This window comes from Trichechus manatus, unplaced genomic scaffold, assembly GCF_000243295.1.
Source record: "Trichechus manatus latirostris isolate Lorelei unplaced genomic scaffold, TriManLat1.0 scaffold00162, whole genome shotgun sequence".
In the NCBI taxonomy this organism is placed as follows: Eukaryota; Metazoa; Chordata; class Mammalia; order Sirenia; family Trichechidae; genus Trichechus; species Trichechus manatus.
In genome coordinates this window covers 825,181-845,878 of record NW_004444098.1, presented here as the reverse complement: position 1 = coordinate 845,878, position 20,698 = coordinate 825,181, and the positions used below count along the sequence as shown (strand labels likewise).

At 41.2% G+C, this 20,698-nt stretch overlaps 2 protein-coding genes across 2 annotated transcripts in view; both read right to left on the bottom strand.

Annotated features, from left to right (window-relative positions):
- VEGFD (vascular endothelial growth factor D) overlaps positions 1-11,860 on the bottom strand; it is a 33,137-nt gene extending 21,277 nt beyond the window's left edge. The window contains exon 1 of the mRNA XM_004386327.2: positions 11,006-11,860. Within this exon, the coding sequence (XP_004386384.1) occupies positions 11,006-11,095 (90 nt within the window). The 5' untranslated portion in view covers positions 11,096-11,860. The remainder of the gene's footprint in view (positions 1-11,005) is intronic.
- Positions 11,861-11,945: 85 nt separating this feature from the next.
- The window catches only part of PIR (pirin), a 133,221-nt gene continuing 124,468 nt past the window's right edge, over positions 11,946-20,698 (bottom strand). The window contains exons 8-9 of the mRNA XM_004386326.1: positions 15,975-16,041; positions 11,946-12,259 (exon numbers count right to left, since the gene is read on the bottom strand). Coding sequence (XP_004386383.1) covers positions 12,147-12,259; positions 15,975-16,041 — 180 coding nt within the window. The 3' untranslated portion in view covers positions 11,946-12,146. The remainder of the gene's footprint in view (positions 12,260-15,974; positions 16,042-20,698) is intronic.

Here is a 20,698-nt window from a genome sequence, read left to right as displayed (position 1 = left end):
ACAGGACTAGGTGACTAAGACAGGGAGCGCTGAGTTTCTGTTTATGGCGATGGAAAAAAAAAAATCTGGCAACAGACACAGGTGATGGTGGCACATCTTGATGAATGTAACTGATGTCACTAAGCTATACACACGAAAAACGTTAAACTGGCAACTGTCATGTTATATATGTATTTACAACAACAACAATAATAAAAAGAATGTCGTTTTAGGGAAGGGAAAGGAGGCCAGCACTGCTAACTTCCCCATTGGCCTTCTTGAGAGCCGTGTATCTAAGACTGTGTTTCCAAGCCATTGATGCTATTTTCTTTGTCAAACTGTGTTGGCAATAACATGTCTTCAGGAAGTTTGGTGATGAGGGGATGCGGTGCGTCAAATTTGTATATTTGGAATCTCCAGAAGCTTTGGGGTGAGCCAGGGAGGGAACACATTTCACACAGTTTTCCCCAGATTTGCTTAAGGATTTACAAGTGTTGCCTGGGGGCACGGTTCTCTCATTACTCATCCCTGGAGTTCAGTGGAACCGGAACCGGAACTGGAACCACAGTCAGCAATTTCCCTTTGCAGTAGGTTTGGGGAGGTGGAATAGGTTGCAATACAAATAGTTTCCTGTTCCCTCCACCTCTTAGAAGCTTCTTCTCTTTCGTGGGAAGAGCATTTTGCCTTTCATCTTGAACTTGACGCTTAAGGCTCAGCCAAAACCACCAAGTTTTTCCTGGTTTGGGGTCCAAGTCACACAGACACCCTCCCAGCTATCTTCTCCAGATGTTGCTGTCCCTCTCTATTTCTCAGCCCCACCCAGGGGCACCTAGGAAGAAAAGCTTGGCGATCTACTTCTGGGAAAGAGCACAACCATTGAAAACTCTACGGAACACAGTTCTACTCTGACACATGTGATAGGCATGAGTCAGGGGTGACTTAACAGCAACGGGTTTGGTTTTCGGTATTGGTTTCGGTTATACGCAACAACTTGAATGATTCTCGAGGAATCTGCCCAAGTCACGTTTAGACTTGTGAGTCTAAGTCAAAGTTTTGTGACTTCAACTTCCGTAGGTCGTAAGTGGAAATAACATCCCTCAAAAGGAAGCTGTGCCTAATATCAAAACCACTCTGTTGTCTGGACAGATAGCTTGCTGGAAAGGAGAGAACCTGGATTTGAAAGTTTAAAACTGGCTTTGAATGATACAGCACTCTGGAAAATATGTTGGCAGTTTCTTAGAAAGTTCTACATATAATCGTTAAGACACAGTAATCTCACTCCTGAACATTTACCCTTGGAAATGAAGACTTATGTTCACAAGAAACCTGTACGAATGTTTAAAATAGCTTTATGTGTAATGGCCCCAAACTGGGAACAACCCCAATGACCTTGAACGAGTGAATGGTTAACCAAACTGGGGTACATTTATACCAGGGAATATTACTCACCAATAAAAAAGGAATGAACTATTGGTATATGTGGATGCCTGGGTGATGCAAACAGTTAAGTGCTCATCCAGTAATAGAAAGGTTGGCAGCTTGAATCCACCCAGGAATACCTGGCGATGTACCTCCAAAAGATCACAGCCACTGAAAACCCTATGAAGCACACGGTTCTACTCCGACACACAAGGGGGCGCCATGAGTCAGGGTTGACTAGACAGCAGCTGGTTTGGTTTTTGGTTATTGGTACGTTCAACAACTTGCATGGTTCTCAAAGGCATTATGCTGAGTGAAAGAAGACAATCTCAAAAAGTTACATACTGTATGACTCCATTTATATGACATTCTCAAAAAAACAAACGACTGTGATGGAGAACAGATCAGTGGTTGCGAGGCTGGGAGGAGATGTGACTGTAAAAGAGTAACATAAGGGAGGTTGTTGGGTGATGACTGATTACGGCGGTGCTTACACAAATCTATACGTGTGTGTTAAAATTTATAGACCTGCACACCAAAAGGGGGGGAGAGTCCATTTTACTGTCTGCTGATTTAAAAAAGAAAATAAACTGGCTTTGAATCTCGGCTCTGTTTCTTTTTAGCGATTTGACTGAGAATAAACTACTTGACTTCCTTAAGTCTCAGTTTCCTCGTTTATAAAACAACAGCATTAGTAGTACCCACCCTATAGAGCTGATGAAAGATTATATGAGGTTATGTGTAGGAAAGGCTCTGGTATCAAGTACACACTCAATAAATGTTCATTTCCTTTCTTTCCTTTCTCAGGGGTGAGGCATCTGGTGCTATGTGTTGGGGCTTCGAGGCCTGTGTTTTATGATTCTTGATATCCCTTAGTAACAAGGGAGGTGAGCGTGAAAAAAGCCAGATGGAGCAACTCCAATCATAGTAAACAAAATTTAAAACACAAACAAACCAACAAAAAAACTCTTCCAGGGTAAATCAGGGACGAACTTTTTTGTAAAACAATTTTTGGAGGTATTTTCAGATGAAAGGCCATCTTTGAAATATCTGCCCAGCCTTTACGTTTGTCTTTATAGATGAATGAAGAAAAAAGCAAGTCACTTCCTAAACCTTTGGGTTGTGTGATTAGGGTCTGGCCTTACCCAGAACAGCCGGCGCCTAAAGGTATGGGGCGCACCGACCGAGGGCGGGGAGAGGATGCACACCTGCTAACGATGGCTGCGGCGGCTATGGGTGCCACCCTTGGCTCAGATGGAACCAGCCGAGGGCTTAGTCCTACTTCTCTGAAACCTAGAAACCTGGCCACTTCATTTCAGGGGCCTTTTGATTATGCAGTTCCAGATTTAAATGCAGACACGAGAAATTCCAGGTGTTTAACTAAACTCAGGCTGAAGAAAAGAAGTACAGATGCAGGAAAAGCGTGTGTGAGTGTGTGTGTACATGTGCATGGCTAGCTGGGTGTTTTAAGGGTGCAGTGGGGGGCTGGGTGTCGCGAACAGTTCAGTGCCTGTCTACTAGTGGAAAGGTTGGCGTTTTGAACCCGCTCAGCGGTGCCTCGGAAGACAGGCCTGGCAATCTTCTTCCAAAAGGTCACAACCTTGAAAACTCTTATGGAGTACAGTTCTGCTCTGCACACAGGAGGCTGCCATGAGTCAGAATGGAGTCTACCACAACTAACAGGGGCCAAGTCCTCCAATTCAATGAAAACTGTGGTTGGTTTTCGCCCCAGCCAAATTGTCTACCATCTGGGGTAGTGTCTATGCCTCCTTTACATTTATTTGAAAACCGTGCTCTATTCAAATGCCTCTGCTCCCACTTGATGCAGCTCTTTAGGAAATGTGGGGACAGATGGCTGCACAATGGGAATGAGTGGCAAGACAGCCCCAGACCCTCTAAAGAGATGTTCTGAATAACCCCAAGAGGATAGGTTCCTGAGGTCTGTTCCAGTCTCCTTATCGTCAGTCTCAAAGATCAAGGGCCAGTAACTAAGGAAACCCCCGCCAAAGCCCTTGTGGTGATTAGGTTATTGCTCCAGAAATATTCCCTCCCTCTCCCCACCCTCCGAGGGAGGAGCATATTTCCCAGCCCCACTGATGTCAAGCCATGTGACCTGCTTGGACCAAAGGGATGTTACAAGACAAGCTGCAAGCAGAGGCTTGACATATTCTCATAACTGGGCTGTGCTCCTCCGTTTCTGCCATCACCTTGAGGACACGTCCCTGCTGGCCTCCTGACCCACGGAGGAGGAGAGACCTGGAGGACAGACCTACACTCCATTGGGGCTTGAAGCCAAGTTCAGCAAGACCAGCCTAGGTCCTCTGACTCCCAGCCAACCCACAGAGATACCCGTGAGACTCAGTAACTGATGTTTGAAGTCACTGAAATGTAGACTGCTTTGTTACCCAGCATTATTGTGGCAACAGTTAACTAATGTAGCCCTATTTCAGCCTAAGTATAGCCTAGTCCAATGGATGGAGACAGGATCTTCATGCAAAACCTCACTGTCCTTTATACGATGCAGTCCTGCTGGGTCGCTGGTTGTTATGGATTGAAGTATGTCCCCCCCAAAATATGTGTTGTAAATCCTAACCTCTATGCCTGTGGTTATAATCCCACTTGAAAATGGGTTGTCTTTGTTATGTTAATGAGGCAGGATTAGTGTATGGTGTACCTTGAGTCAATCTCTTTTGAGATAAAAAAAAAGAGATTGAACAAGGGAGCAGAGCAGAGATGGGGGAACAGAGATGCCAAGCCACATGAAGATCACCCAGGAGCAGAAGCTCGGAAAAGACAAGGACCTTCCTCCAGAGCCAACAGAGAGAGAAAGCCTTCCCCTAGAGCTGGCACCCTGAATTCAGACTTCTAGCCTCCTCAACCATGAGAAAATAAATTTCTGTTTGTTAAAGCCATCACTTGTGGTATTTCTGTTATAACAGCACTAGATAACTATGACAGAATTTGGTACCGAGAGCAGGGTGCTGCTCTAAAAAGTATCTACAATGTGGAAGTGGTTTTGGAATTGGGCAATGGGTGGAGGTTGGAAGAGTTTTAAGGTGCCTAGTAGTAAAAGCCTAGATTGCCTTGAAAAGACTGTTGGTAGAATTATGGACGCCAAAGGCTATCCTGGTGAGGGCTCAGAAGGAAGTGAGGAGAGCTACAGAGAAAGTCTCTTCCAGTCGGTTGGCCAGGTAGCTGTCTTCCAAATTTCTTGGCATAGACCAGTGAGCACATCCAGTGTTGCATTAGTTTATTGAAACATCTTAATTGGTATTCCGTCAATTCCTGGAGCCTTGCTTTTCGCCAATGCCTTCAGCGCTGCTTGGACGTCTTCCTTCAATACCATCGGTTCTTAATCATATGCTCCCTCCTGAAATGGCTGAAGGTAGACCAATTCTTTCTGGTATAGTGACCCTGTGTATTCCTTCCATCTTCTTTTGATGCTTCCTGCGTTGTTCAATATTCTGCCCATAGAATCCTTCAAAATTGCAACTTGAGGCTTGAATTTTTTCTTCAGTTCTTTCAGCTTGAGAAATGGCAAGCATGTTCTTCCCTGTTGTTTTTCTAACTCTAGGTCTTTGCAGGTTTCATTATAATACTTTGTCTTCTCGAGCTGCCCTTTGAAATCTTCTGTTCAGCTCTTTACTTCATCATTTTCTCCTTTCGCTTTAGCTACTCTACGTTCAAGAATAAGTTTCAGAGTCTCATCTGACATCTGTTTTGGTCTTTTCTTTCTTTCCTGTCTTTTTAATGACCTCTTGCTTTCTTCATGTCTGATGTCCTTGATGTCATTCCACAACTCATCTGATCTTCAGTCATTAGTGTTCAATGCATCAAATCTATTCTTGAGATGGCTTCTAAATTCAGGTGGGATATACTCAAAGTTGTACTTTGGCTCTCGTGGACTTATTTTAATTTTCTTCATCTTCAACTTGAACTTACATATGAACAATTGATGATCTGTTTCCCTGGCCTTATTTTGACTGATGATATTGAGCTGCTCCATGGTCTCTTTCCACAGATGTAGTCGATTTGATTCCTGTGTATTCCATCCGGTGAGGTCCATGTGTATAGTTGCCGTTTGTGTTGTTGAAAAAAGGTATTTCCAATAAATGAGTCGTTGGCCTTGCAAAATTCTATCAGGAGATCTCCGCCATCATTTCTGTCACCAAGGCCATATTTTCCAACTGCTGATCCTTCTTCTTTGTTTCCAACTTTCGCATTCCAATTACCAGTAATTATCAATGCATTTTGATTGCATGTTTGATCAATTTCAGACTGCAGAAGTTGGTAAAAATGTTCAATTTCTTCATCTTTGGCATTAGTGGTTGGTGTGTAAATTTGAAAAATAGTTGTATTAACTGGTGTTCCTTGTAGGCATGTGGGTATTATCCTATCACTGAGAACGCTGTACTTTAGGATAGATCTTCAAATGTTCCTTTTGATGATGAATGAGACACCATTTCTCTTCCTTTGCCATTCCCTGCAGAGTAGAGCATATGGTTGTCCAATTCAAAATGGCCAATACCAATCCATTACAGCTCAATAATGCCTAGGGTATCGATCTTCAAGTGTTCCATTTCATTTTTGATAACTTCCAATTTTTCTTGATTCATACTTCATTATGTTCCATGTTCTGATTATTTATGGATGTTTGCAGCTGTTTCTTCTCATTTTGAGTCATGCCACATCAGCAGATGAAGGTCCCAAAAGCTTGACTCCATCCACGTCATTAAGGTCGACTCTACTTTGAGGAGGCAGTACTTCCCCAGTCATCACTTAAGTGCCTTCCAACCTGAGGGACTCATCTTCTGGCACTACATCAGACAATGTTCTGCTGCTATTCATAAGGTTTTCACTGGCTAATTTTCAGAAGCAGATCACCAGGTCTTTCTTCCTAGTCTTAGTCTGGAAGCTCTGCTGAAACCTGTCCACAATGGACGACCCTGATGCTATTTAAAATACCAGTAGCATAGCTTCCAGTGTCACAGCAACACATAAACGACCACAGTAGGACAAACCGACAGACAGATGGTGGGGTCGAATATTGGAAAGTTCTAACAAGGAACAAAAGGGATTCTTTACCAACTAGGAAATGACAGCCACCCAAGGCTCTCATCATGCAGGGTGGCCCCAAGGTGTCTTTGTTTTATAATGCCCTAAAATTCCCTCAAGGAGCCTCGGTGGCACAGTGGTTATGTGCTCAGCTGCTAACCAAAAGGTCAGTGGTTCAAACCCACCAGCAGCTCTGCGGGAGAAAGATGTGGCAGTCTACTTCCGTAAAGATTACAGCCTTGGAAATCCTATGGGGTAGCTCTACCCTGTCCTGTAGGGTCATTATGATTCGGAATCGACTTGACAGCAATGGGTTTGAGGAGTCCCTGGGTGGCACAAACGGTTAAGTGTTGAACAACTAACCCAAAGGTTGGCAGTTTGAGCCCACCCAGAGGTGCCTCAATCTGCTTCTGAACGGTCACATCCTTGAAAACCCTATGGAGCACAGTTGGGTCTGCACACGTGTGGTCACCATGAGTCTGAGTCGACTCGATGGCTTTTTTTTTTTTTTTTTAGTATCTTGGTAGAGACTATAAGAACTAGTGGTAAGGGAGAGAGAAAAGTGGACTTACACCATAAAGGCAACTAAGATGAATGGTCTCCACTTTGATACATTGCTCAATCCATTTCCAATTATATGGCGGGTCCTCCCCTCTCTGCTGATCTCAAGCTGGAGGGAAAAGTTGGGCTCAGAAATGTGTTCAGAAATAATTTTACTGTCAAATGTGTGGCTATTTCTCTGGCAGCTCTATCCAACTGTGGTAATAATGAATGTGGCAGGGGATTCCAGATCTTACTACCTCAGGTCCTACATGCAGGCATCCGTGTGTTCAAATACTTGTTCTCATTTCAGAAATTATCTGTATAAACCTGTCCCAAGATGAGTCCCATAATGGACCTCTTTCAACATTCAATTTTAATGCTCTTTTTTTTCTAGAGCTCTTGGGGTGTATAGTAAAGATTTATCCACAGACGTTCTAATTCAGAACTTTTAAACTAAAAAATAAGTCATACAAGGAAGCACTATATTAGAAATACGAGGTGCAGGGAATTCTATTGTACCCTGGGTACCAGTCTCATGTTTTAGTGATATGAAAGCTGTAACCACCAGTTAAGAGTGACTGTCTAGGTTAGAAGAGATTGATGTATAGAAGCATATAATTCAACACATTTAACTATAAGGTCAAAAAGAAGAAATTAATGAAAAACATTTTCTATGTCTTTTTCGCCCAGGACTGTGCCTGACAGAAAAGTGGACAAGAGCTTGCTGGGTCATTTCACTAGTAACAAAGTCAATGGATTTTCTTGTACAAGGCTTTGAAAGTGGAAATAGGGTGGGGTTTGGCGAGCGTGTCTGCTTCCCGGAGTTAAGTATGGAAGGTGCACCTCATTCATTGCTATTCAATTCATTTTCGAGGCAATATCTGGAGAGAGCAAGTGACTCAAAGGTAATGAAGTCTTGTGAGCCACATGGTTTCACATAAAAGTTAGAGGTAAACCCACACTCCTGTGGATCTTGGGATTATTCCAGTCTTACATAGAGTTTGAATGACTCCAACACCCAGCAAGTCTTCCACCAATGAATTTAACAAAGAGGGTGGATAAAAGGCGGTGTAGGGGTAAGATGAAGAATGGAACACATTTTCTCAGGAAACGGTTAGGAAAGCCTTCGATGACCTGGAATGATTCCTTTATCACTATATCAATATATCTGCATCAGTGACTTTGAAAAGATGACAAAGGCTGGCTTCTCCTAGTGGCTTACGGAGACTTTAAGATTCCTGGCAACAAGAATTATTTCTGAATAGTGCTGGCCATAAGGTCAATGTGAACTGCAGGACAGTGAAGTTGCAGGTATTTCTTTACCAAATGCCCAGCGTGTCTACAATATTGTACTCAGGGCTGTCACATACAAATGTGAGTCTATGTGGATGGAGCTCCCTTGAGTTGTGCAGTGCACACCCTGTGCAACTGTATATGACTGTCCCAACTGTATATAAAAAGCTGGAGGAAAAAGAAACAAAAATAAATCCCACATCTAGGCAGCTAATCTGATTTTATCAGTGAGCTAAACATAGGCAATAAGTTAACCTTCTTTCTAGAAGAAAACGTGCTCTGCTTAGACTGAGAAACTTAACAGCTAAACAGCACATACAGTGGATTCAAGTTGAGGTTTTCAAACAGATGTGCCTCGGTTCACATCTTCCATGCACTGCTGATCTCAAACAGCTATCCTTCCAAGCACAAGTGATAAGACTAATTAATGACAACACGATGCTTTACAGTTAGACGGCATTAAGCGTGAGTGTCCAAGGCACTAGTAACTGTGTGGTTGCTGCAGAAAAAATGTTCACAGGCTCATATAACTGTAGCAGAAGCAATGTTAATCTAAGGTGAAAATCAGGACGATGCTCAAGGCTAGAAAGTGAGGACCGTGGGGGAAGAGCACCTTAGGGAGAGAATTGACATCACTGGAAAATTCTAGAAAAAGAGGTGATTAGAAGAGGGGAGGAACCCTGAAAACTTCTTATAATAAATGAAACATTTTTTTATCTTCAAAATCACAATATAATATTGAAATCCCAGTGTCCTAAATCATTACCATCTTGAATATGCTTTCAATATAAATAGGAAGAATGTTAAAATTAAGCAGCATATTTCTTTTTTGCTCTCTCTTAGGAAAAAAGTGGAGAGAAAAGTATAACCAATATGATATACCTCATTATACCTCCCCACCCAGTAACATCTATGCCAAAACTTCTGTTAAACTACAGGCAACACTTTCCTTCATACTGGAAAGATTTAATTTAGCTGAGGGCTGGGGGAGGCCATAAGCTCAGTATACGTAGCTTCACTTGTTAATGAATTTCTGATATATATGGGGAAAAAAAAACCCTAAAAGTATTACTAAGCATATAATGCTGCCTCTTCCACGTGGAAGGACTTGTTTTCCCTCACATGTAAATTTAACTGCTTCCCTCCATTGCCCCACCAAATAAATGGATATTTTACAAATAAACTGGAAAACTTCACTGTGCCCAAGACATCTAAAGCATTCCTGGTGGTTATGCTCTTTTTGAAAGAGCTGACCAACCTAAAGAATATTACTCATCTCAAACAATTCAGAGGCTCCTCTCTTGTACCACCCAGGGAATTGATATTTTAAACAGTCAAAAGGGAACGTTTCAGCGCTCCACGAGGCCAGCACATCTAACGAATTCCTGAGTTTTGTGGACTTACAAAGATGCTGAATAACCTGAAAAGTCTTATTTGCTTCAGACAAGTCAGGCTTTTTTCTCCTGTTGCCTATGTTCAAAACTGGATTCTCTCTGACCTACAGTCAGGCATTGAGAGCCAACAGCCAGGCTGGTGGGAGTAAGGTGTGGGCCGAATGACTGTGATTTCTCCCATGTACGTTTAGAATTTAAAAATTTAGAAAGGTGTGGGCTGCTGGGCAAGGCCACTTCCCACCCCTAACACAGTGTTGCTCAATCCTTTTCACTATCAATCTCTCCTCCCCCTAGAAGCCTTTTTAGCCATTTTCCCCCAACTGCCCCCTATGAACATTTTAATATCAAACATATACTGTATATCTTTTTATGGACTTTATGTATATCTGTGCTTTAGACATAAAAACCAATGAAAAATATTTTCACATGCCCAGTACCAACTGTCCCCCATTGGGGGCGCTCTCACTCCCGTTAAGAACGCATGTCCTAACAACAGCTACAAAAACCCAAGTCCACACTTGCTTGTCTGTTCACAGCCAGAAATCCTAAATCAATGACTTAGCACCACTTCAGTCAAAATAAATATATCTGAATCACTCTCACAATAAAAAGCTTTAAAATAAACTTGATACAATCTATGAAAGGCATAATATTGGGCAAAATACCGCTCTAGCACTAACATCCCAGTTCATTTTTTTTAACGTTGCTCTCAATTCATTGGGCTCTACCTGATACTTGCTCATAGAATCAAAGAATGCTGGATTTGATTACTGTTAAATTTTACTCGCGTTTCAAAACATAAAAGAAAACAACATCCGAGAAAACATTTTTCTAGATGATGTCAATGAATAATTTGTGAAACGGATGGAAAACGTCTGCAGAAAAGCACTAGGATTTTGGATTTTCAGAAGAACTAAACAAAATAAATAAACCTTTTCTGCTCACAAACGACCTGAACATAATGGCCCACAAAGTTATCTGTGTCGTAAAAACCTACCAGTGCTTCACTAGAAAACCAGTGTGCCATCTGCATACACAATTGAGGGGAAAAGATCCCCGACCTGAGAAGATTCCAGCACGTTCATGGTCTATTACCAGTCCAAAGAAACCCGCGGCATTTTCAAACACTCAGGGCAAGAACCTTAGAGTAAGTCTAAGAAACAGAAGAGCCACTAACAAACTCAGGATATATGCTGTCCACTGCATTTTTGAAACTGTTTCAAAAAGCATTATTAGAGGGCAAAGAAGGAAAGTCCTCCATATAAGCCGATTAAAAAAAAAACAAACAAAACTTCATCCCATTAACAATTGTGCTCACCTACCTTAACCGGTCCGTGTTCATAACTGAAGCCCTGTACCAGCTGCAGGTAAGACATCATGAAAATATTCGCCACTGCCCACTGTCTGTACATTTTGAATATTTTAATATCCACTGATTAGCAAGCAGTTGACATCAGGCAGATAGAGAAAATTGCTTCAAAAGGCATTTCTTCTCCAGAAAGTTGGAAACCCCAAGACCTCACATGGAAAAACAAATAGTTGTGATCAAAATCCAATGAAATGACTTCAATTAGGCAAGGTACATTTTTGCACAATCTTGTCGGGGGAGGAGAGAGAGAGAAAAAAAAAATGTAAAATGTTCTCATGCTCTCAAAAAACGATCAAGAAGTGGACGTATCTTCTACCTGAATTTGTTAAGTGCACTCTATCCATTTCACGTCCAGCAAATTTAAAACATCTCTCCACCCTACGCCCCAGGTCCCTTGGTAAGGAGGCAGTGTGGCCACCAAGGTTTGGAGCTACAGAAAACCCCAACCCATCTTTGGATTAAAACTTTTTTCACAACCTTCATGGAAGCTCGCAGAAGCATGTGTCTTAAATCTGACACAGGCTTTGGCAGAAAAGGCAGGCAAGCCTTGGCTGTGATCCTGTTGCGTCCCTACCAATAGCGGGGGCAGTTTTTTTTAAACTGACTCAAACGCTCAGGCCTTCTGTTATTTTAAGGCAGATAACCTGTAACATGAAACCGCAGCACAGTCTGGACTCAGACTGTTGTACAGCAATCACGTTACTCAGGAAGGGATTGTAGACGCACAGTTACTGCCACAGGAAGCAATCAAATATGCTTAAAAAATCCCCACATGCACAAAAATAACAAACCCCTCCATACATACTTGCAAACACACACACACAGATACAGAAATTTCTTTTTTTAACAGAAGCTTAGTTAACAGGTCAAAGTGAAGAACACTGATTGCTTTCTAAAGCAGCAACAATCAGGTTTATTGGCGTGCACCAGGAAATGGCCCGAGTGCATCGCTATAAAACGCATGTCATCACTTTAGTGTGGAACTCTTCAGAATCACCAGCTCCATCAGCTCTGGAACGTGAATGCGTTGGAAGGATGGACGGCACAAATAGCAAAATTCTCGGAAGCATCGAAATCTGCTCTTGTGGTCTTTGCTAGTTTCCAATCTTTGATTTCCAGGTTCTGGCCCTTTCAAACCCATTTTTCGCATTTCTGAAATCAAGAATGGCCTGAGAAATCTCTTCACTGGTGTTCATCACAAATGGACCTAGGGCAAGGGCAGAGAGAGACATTCAGAAAGTTCTGGATGACAACATTTTCCTCTATCACTAGAAACGGTACAGTGTTTCTGTAGTTCTTAATCTGAAACAAAAGTCCAGGCATATCTGAACAGTCAGAGGTTGCTTTTGCAGTGTTCAACCCCCGAGGACTGTCATACGAGTTTCTTGACTAGGACTGTGTATGATTCTAAATTATAAAGACCAACCTTCGGATAAACAAATGCGACTGTGTCTCACCCATCCATTGCAGGCTCCTCAGAGGCAATGGCAAGCTCTCTATTCACAACATTCTTAGGTTTAGTTCTATCACACTCATTGTTTTTTTAATAGTATTAGCTGATGCCAAGAACTGAACTGTTCTAGTATGAAGAATTGGCACATCTCGGCAGTCTTGGTGTCTAAGCAGCATTTATGAGGCTGTAGAGTTATTACCAGGATTCTAAGTCTTTCTTGAAAATTAGCAGCACCTCATTGACAAGAAACAGGAGATTGCAAACATTTCAGGCAAGAAAGCATCATTTTCTGGATTCTCTGTTGTTGCCGTTGTTAGCTGCTGTTGAGTTGGGCCCCAACTCACAGCGACCCCATGCACAACGGAACAAAACACTGCCTGGTCCTATGCCATCGCCATGATTGGTTGCGATCCATAGGGTTTTCACTGGCTGACTTTCAGAAGTAGATCTCCAGGTCTTTCTTCCTAGTCCATCTTAATCTGGAAGCTCCACTGAAACTTGCTCAGCATCACAGCAACACGCCAGCCTCCAATGACAGACGGGTGGTGGCTGTGCATGAGTACACTGGCCAGGAATCAAACCCTGGTTTCTCACCTGGAAGGTGAGAATTCTACCACTGTACCACCACTGCCCTCTTTTGATTCTCTAGAGGGTGGGAAACTTTTCCTGTAAAGGGCCAGATAGTAAATATTTTACATTATGTGGGCCGTACAATGTCTGTTGTAACTACTTGACTCTGCCGCTGAAGTGCAAAAGCAGCCACAGACAAGATGTAAGCAAATGGGCGTGGCTGTGTGCCAATAAAACTTTATTTATGGAAACAAGCAGTGGGCAGATTTAGCCACCCATCGACCATAGTTTTGGGACCCCTTTGTCTAATTCCTGGGTCTAAACTTGGGTTTTGCTAAAAGTGTGCAAGGAATCCTCCTCTGATCTACCAGGGGGCAAAATGTCTGCCTCTTCCCTTTCCTTCACACATTGTAGGGGCAAAGAGGTCCAGTCTCGGACCAGATCGCTCCCGTGATCTGTTGGGTAAACCAGGCTAGCTCTTTTGTAGGGGGCGCCGGCAGTATCTGGAAAGCAGTTGACAGATGTGTCCATGAGCATATTTCTTCCAGCAGCCTGCAGAAGTTCCTGAACCACTGTTAACACAACAGCAGATTTAGTGATCATTTTAGTTTAAAACTCTAGAAGGAGGATATAGGACAATACGCCTTGATGATGCCAAGGTCTTCGGGGGAGGCTGCAGAGAACAGGATGCCAGGAGGAAGTGAAAAACTGCAGAAGACATCTAAATTCATTCATTCATTCAGTTACACATCTTTCAGGTATTTACTGGAAAAGAAAACTGTTACCATCTAGTCAACTCTGACTCATGGCGACCCTGTGTATGAGAGTAGAACTGTGCTCCAGAGACCTAAAGATGACAGAATGACAGAGTCCCTCCCCTCAAGGAGCTCAAATCTATCACACAGATACAAAAACAAATAATTACAAAACGGTGCGATACATGGAACGATCAAAGTATGTAAAATCTAGAGAGCCAGTACAGAAAGGGGAAGGGCAGGGCGCAGGGCAGGATTCATGATGGGGTGATGTTCAAACAGACAAACCCAGGGAAAAGGTGATTTCAGGATGGGCACGCTGGAGGCAATGAGAATAGGGGCAAAGTGCCGGAAGAAGAAGAAAGAATGGGGTCTGATATGTACAAAGAGGTCAGACCCCTCAGGCTTGAACATCATCTACAGGAAGACGTTTGCACATAATTCTGCAGGCGATCAGGAATCACCGAAGGATTAAATTGGGAGCAACGTGGTCTGATTCGTAGTTTTTAAAGCAGACTTTGGTATCAGGGGAGAGAAGGTGCTGAGCCTGGGAGGCTGGGTTGATGGTGGAATTGTTAAGTGACTAAGTTACAGGACACAGGAGGTTGTCAGGTGGAGCAAGGTGTTCAGTCCCAGACATTTCAAGAGGGAGGTCCTGGAGAGAATCCAATTGTTTCTAAGAGGAGGTATCTGATACATGGTTGGAAATACAGATCTGGGGTTCAGAAGAGAATTTCATCTGGAGATGGAGAGTTGGACTATATCAAGCAGGAAAGAATGAGAGAAACCGCATATGCAGAATGAGCAACAAATCCAAGAGGGCACCCTGGAGAAGGCAACTTTTAAGGGTCGAGCAGAGGACACACATCCTTTTCCCACCTAAATTCTAGTCACTGTTAATAAAGATTATGAAGAAACCAGAATTGGCTTGTCTGCAGACTTCTTCCAGAAGGAGAAACTACTTCAGTGCTGGTCAATCAAGATAAAAGAAATCAAGAACCATGAACTTTTGAAGTGGAAATCAGAAACACGCAAGATGGAGGTCAAATGTTGCAGGCAGGTGGGATATGACTGCATGTTCTCCCTTAAATTATTAATAGAGTATAAAAGAAGATGTTAAAATTAATCAGTGTTCTTTAAATTTATGATCAGCAGAGTTTTTTCTGAAATCATTTTGTGTACCTGGAAATTCATGCAAAGCAAGGTAATGTAATGGGATTTTAATGAATATTCAATTTAATAATTAACGACGTGGATATATGTTATTTCTTAGAGACATTTATCTACATAATAAGTATGGTTCTAGGTACTTGCAGATGCTCCTCATTTACTCAAACAACAATGTTAGAAGGAAGCCAAGACTCAAAGGATTGAAATGACTATTATGGGTATTACACCAAGATTTTCTGCCTCCAAGTGCAGTCCTATTTCTACTATCTCATAGTTACCTCTATTCATTTATAAATAAACAAAGAATTACTTAAATATCTTAGAAATGTTCAAAGAAATATTATTCCCAAGAGGCTCATGTATTTCACTAGAAATACAACAGACTGCAAGGATGGTACTGAAATCACTGTTATTTTTGGTAAAGATAAAAATGACATTTTAATCCCCAGTACCGTATTTTTACGCAAATAACCAACACCTTCTACGTTTGTTTGCCAACCTCACCCTCACACGGTGAGGCATTTTCCTAAGCATGCCATGCTAATTTTTTTACAACATGTAAGAAAAAATTTGCATAATGGCACTTACGAAAACACTTTGTAGGGAGAAGGGCAAGGTTGGTAAACAAACGTAGAAGGCGCTCGTTGTTTTCATAAAATAGGGTATACCGCAAAATCTGTTTTTTAAGTTGAAACTCACTATAAAATAATGCAAAACTGCTATTTTTTGGTTTTCCCTACAGTTCCAAGCACAATGTCCCACACACAGTAGGTATCCAAGAAAATGTTTCTTTAAAAGAAAGAGTGAATGAGTACAGAAATAAGTGCCATGGATATATGAAGCAACATCTTGAAATTTGCAGATCTGGAGCTAGGACAAAAACCCAGCTATTCTTTTCAATAATGCTATACATGTATACTGCTTGCAAAGAAAAAGAAAATCAACCAAGAATATAATCATCATTTGGGGCTTACCATGTTGGACAACTGGTTCTCTTAAAGGCTCCCCAGCAATTAAGACAAAGTGGCTCCTCTGAGGATCCTAAAATCAACAAAGAAAGCATCAAACTATAAACATGCTTATTTTTGAATGTCAAATTGGGGAAAATTTGAAGTTGACATGCTGGCCAAATGGACAATGTTCCCAATTAGGAATACAAATACCAGAAGTATTTTCTGTGCAACACTCAATATGGAAAAGCTTATTCCTCAAGATGTTTAGCAGCAATTAGAACTCAAGAATAAGTCCAGATCACCAAAATATTAACCTTCTCAAAGTAAAAGAAAGGAGAATTTAAATTAAGATTTGCTTAGACTGAAAACATCTTCAGGACGAACTATGTGATTGTATTGGTTTTTTGTAGAGTTTATAAAGTGAAACCTGTGAGAGCCAGAATTCGACAGGACCGCCTTGTTCGTCCAGGTCTTGCAAGTTTTCCGCCTTTGACAGGGTGCTGTCTTAACATTTTTCTATCGCTCTCTATTAGTGGAAAATATTATTGACTTTTCCTTCTCTGACAGGTTTCTGCCTTACCCAGGTTCTGGCTTTTTGCAGGCTTGCTGTATTTATTTCCCACTATCAACATAATTTTTAATAGGGAGTATTATTTATGAATATCCCAAGATACAATTTTATTACCTTTGACATTTATTGCCATTAATGTAAAATGGGCCCCATCAACGTTGCACTAAACGGAACTGTGTAAAAACAGGGCACCCACAGGCCATCCGCTGAGGCAAATTTCTGTCCAAAAGAGTCTTATTACAAAGCCTCTAAAAATTGTTTAGAATTAAGGGTTTTTTTTTTTTGTTTGAAACTGGAAAAAATCTAACAATTATAATATCTAGTGTCAGTGTGGATGCAGAGAAACATACACTTCTCATATGCTCTTCGGGAGATTCTTTAATTGGTACAATCCTTCCAGAGAACAATTTGGCGTTGTAACTCAAAAACTCCAATATTGCTGGTGTCCTCTGAGCCAGTAATGCCAGTTTCAGGAATATGGTATAAGGGAATAATCAGTTTCACACAAAGTTTGCTCACTGCAGTACTATTTATTACAGCAAACATTATAGTTACATAATTATGGTATGTTTATAAGATGAAACACACAAGCATTACAATTTATTTTCTCACTGAAGTACGTAGTAAACTGTAATGTATTGTAAGTTTTAAAAGTCTCAATATGATAAATATAGAATGATTCTAATTTTTAGTAAAATAAAAAAAAAATCACATATTGGAAAAAGTAGAGAAGAAATACACCCAAATGTTATCGCTAGTTATTTCTGAGTGATGAGAATTAAGGTGAATTTTATTTTTTTCATTTTGCTTTTCTGCTTGTTTTTTCAATTTTGCTAAAATAGACATGTATTTTAAAAATTAAAAAGAACAATGAAATATATTTTCTTTTAAAGTTTGTGTTTGGGGAATTGGTTTAAAATCAAATGCATTTCAGGTTTCATGACCATTAGCTCTTCATTTCACTATATGAAATATTCCAATATTTTAAGTAATTAACATGTTATAACTCAGAGAATCCTATATTTATCAAAATCCTAAAAATATATAAACTTTTCAATAAATTTACTTACAAAGAAATTGGTGCTTTGATTTGGAATTAAAGCTAACTGTAGTTCTGGAGCCCCGGTTGTGCAGTGGTTAGAGCGATTAACTGCTAGCCAAGAGATTGGTGGTTCAAAACCATCAGCGGCTCCAAGGGAGCAAGATGTAGAAATCTGCTTCCATAGAGATTTACAGCCTTGGAAACCCTATAGGGTCGCTATGAGTCAGAACTGACTCAACAGCAGTGGGTTTGGTTCTTTTTTTGGTTTGTAGTTCTGTCAGAGATGGAATTACATACGTACTTAGATACATCTATTTATGTGTTGTGGCTTGTGTATGGAAACTTGGTTAAGCTGGGACAGTGTTTCCCAGAATGCCCTTCCCTGTGAGTTAGAGTTGGGCAAAAGAAGAATCTGTGTGCAATTTGGAAGGTGGAAAAGGAACAGCAGCCATTGCTTTCAGAAAGTTTTAGTGGCTATTTGCAGTTGACAGACAGGCTGAGAGATGCTGTTAAGTTCCAACTTGTCCTCATTCTCCTCCATGCTATATCCAGTTCATCTTCCTGACTACTGACCCTGCTGACCAGAAGCAGGCCCAGACCCACCATCAGACTCCTGGCTGCACAGACGTCTCCACTAGACTTCTCCATCCGTTCCCTTTTGTGGCCTCATTTCAATGACCGGATGTGTTTACCATGCCCGACTGACTGGTTTGTGACTTCTCTGATCCCTCAGCTTCCCCTCTTACACGTTCCTTCCCCGATTCCTCCCACATGCAAATGCTCCCTCTTGGAACACTATCTTGTGAGTGCCATCTTGTGAGGAAGGCCAAGCTAGTCAAGTGGAGAGGCCACATAGAGCCGAACTGAGACACATCTGAACAACAGTCCCAGCTGAGCCCAGCCTCCAGCCTTCTAGCTGAATGCGGCCACTTCGTGACCCTAGGGAGACCGCAGAAGAACCCTGCGCCACAGCTGTGAGAAATAATAAATCATTGTTCTTTTAAGCCACCAAATTTTAGGGTCGTTTGTTACCTCGCAATACATAATCGGAACATTATGTATTTCTTTTGAAGTTTTTTTAGGCTTATTTAATTAAAACAAAACAATAACAATGCCAAAATGATTATGTACTTTAAAACAAAGCCTTCAAAATTTTAAAACGTCAATCACAATCTAATAATATATTTTTAGTATGTGATAAAAGAATATTATATCACATATTTACATATATTTATACACTTCTGTTGTTATTAGGTGCTGTCGAGTCGGTTCTGACTCATAGAGACCCTATGTATAACAGAACGAAACACTGCCCCGTCCTTCACCATCCTCACAATCGTCATTATGCTTGAGCCCATTCCTGCAGCCACTGTGTCAATCCCTCTTGTTAAGGGTCCTCCTCTTTTTCACTCACCCTCTACTTTACCAAGCATGATGTCCTTCTCCAGGGACTGGTCCCTCCTGATAACATGTTCAAAGTATGTGAGACAAAGTCTTGCCATCCTTGCTTCTACGGAGCATTCTAGCTGTACTTCTACCAAGACAAATTTGTTCATTTTTCTGACAGTCCATGGTATATCCAATATTCTTCGCCAACACCATAATTCAAAGGCATCAATTCTTCTTCGGTCTTCCTTATTCATTGTCCAGCTTTCCGATGCATATGAGGCGATTGAAAATACCATGGCTCGAGTCAGGTACACCTTAGTCATCAAAGCGACATCTTTGCTCATGAACACTTTAAAGAGGTCTTTTGCAGCAGATTTGCCCAATGCACTACGTCATTTGATTTCTTGACTGCTGCTTCCATGGGCATTGATTGTGGATCCAAGTAAAATTAAATACTTCTACATGCAAACATATATACGTACATCTATACATACTTCGGAAACCCTGGTGGCATAGTGGTTAAGAGCTACAGCTGCTAACCAAAAGGTTGGCAGTTTGAATCCACCAGATGTTCCTTGGAAACCCTATGGGTCAGTTCTACTCCATCCTATAGGGTCACTATGAGTCAAAATCGACTCAACAGCAATGGGTTTGGTTTTTTGGTTTTATATATACTTCTACTAATACAAAGCTCTTTAATTAGAAATCGTTATTCTGTTAGTCCCAGAAGGTTTACCTCTGTATTCAATAAAAAATTAAGAATTAATTCTTTAATCTTCTTTGTAGTAAAAAAGCCTGGTGGTGCAGTGCTTAAGAGTTTGGCTGCTAACCAAAAGGTCGGCAGTTCAAATCCACCAGCTGCTCCTTGGAAACCCTGTGGGGCAGTTCTACTCTGTCCTATAGGGTCGCTAGGAGTCGGAATTGTCTCGACGGCAACAGGTTTGGTTTTTGGTTTTGGTAGCAAAAGAAAACCTTCATATTTTATAGGACTGCAAATTTCTTTCTTCCACTGCCTCCAACTTAAATCAACTAAATGCGACTATATGGTAGAAAGGTTTCTGCTAAAGTCCTAACTTACTCCCTACAGTCCCAGGGTTAGAATGGAACACTTGGTACACTCAGTGGATGCTGTAATCACCGCTTCACATGTTTAAAAGAAAAAAAAAGCCTCTGCTTAACCATTCCCAGATCTATATTTCTTTATACACCATCACCTGACTTATCCCTAACTGAGTTAACTGTAAACATATGCTAACACGAACCCAGCTGGAAATCAAAGAGTAACCCTCAAAAGGCTTCTGATCGTTCAAATTTAAAAAATAGATGTCATCAAGCCCACATACTAAAGATTAGCGCTTTACCCCTACAGCAGACCCTTAATCAATTCCTCCTGATTCTTACTTTATGCACAGTTCTAACAATTAGGCGTTGTGGTTATCAAATCTAGAACAGGTTCAAAGTTGAAAGACAGGAAGGTACTATCATATAGCAATACAAGAAAACGAACAGTTTAATATCAAGGATGGAAATTCTATGTATTTTTTAAAAGCTACAAAAAACAGGCACAGAAGCTCAAAAATTAGACTAGGGCCACTCAGTGGAGGAGCAAGCAGGCCCTGAAGATATCATCACCCTTCGCAGCTCAGGAGAATAACTAACATACATGCCGATGATTCCAGGTTAGAAATAAGCTAAATTATTCTGAATATAATCGAAGCCCACAGGAAAGGGAAAGGCTTCTAT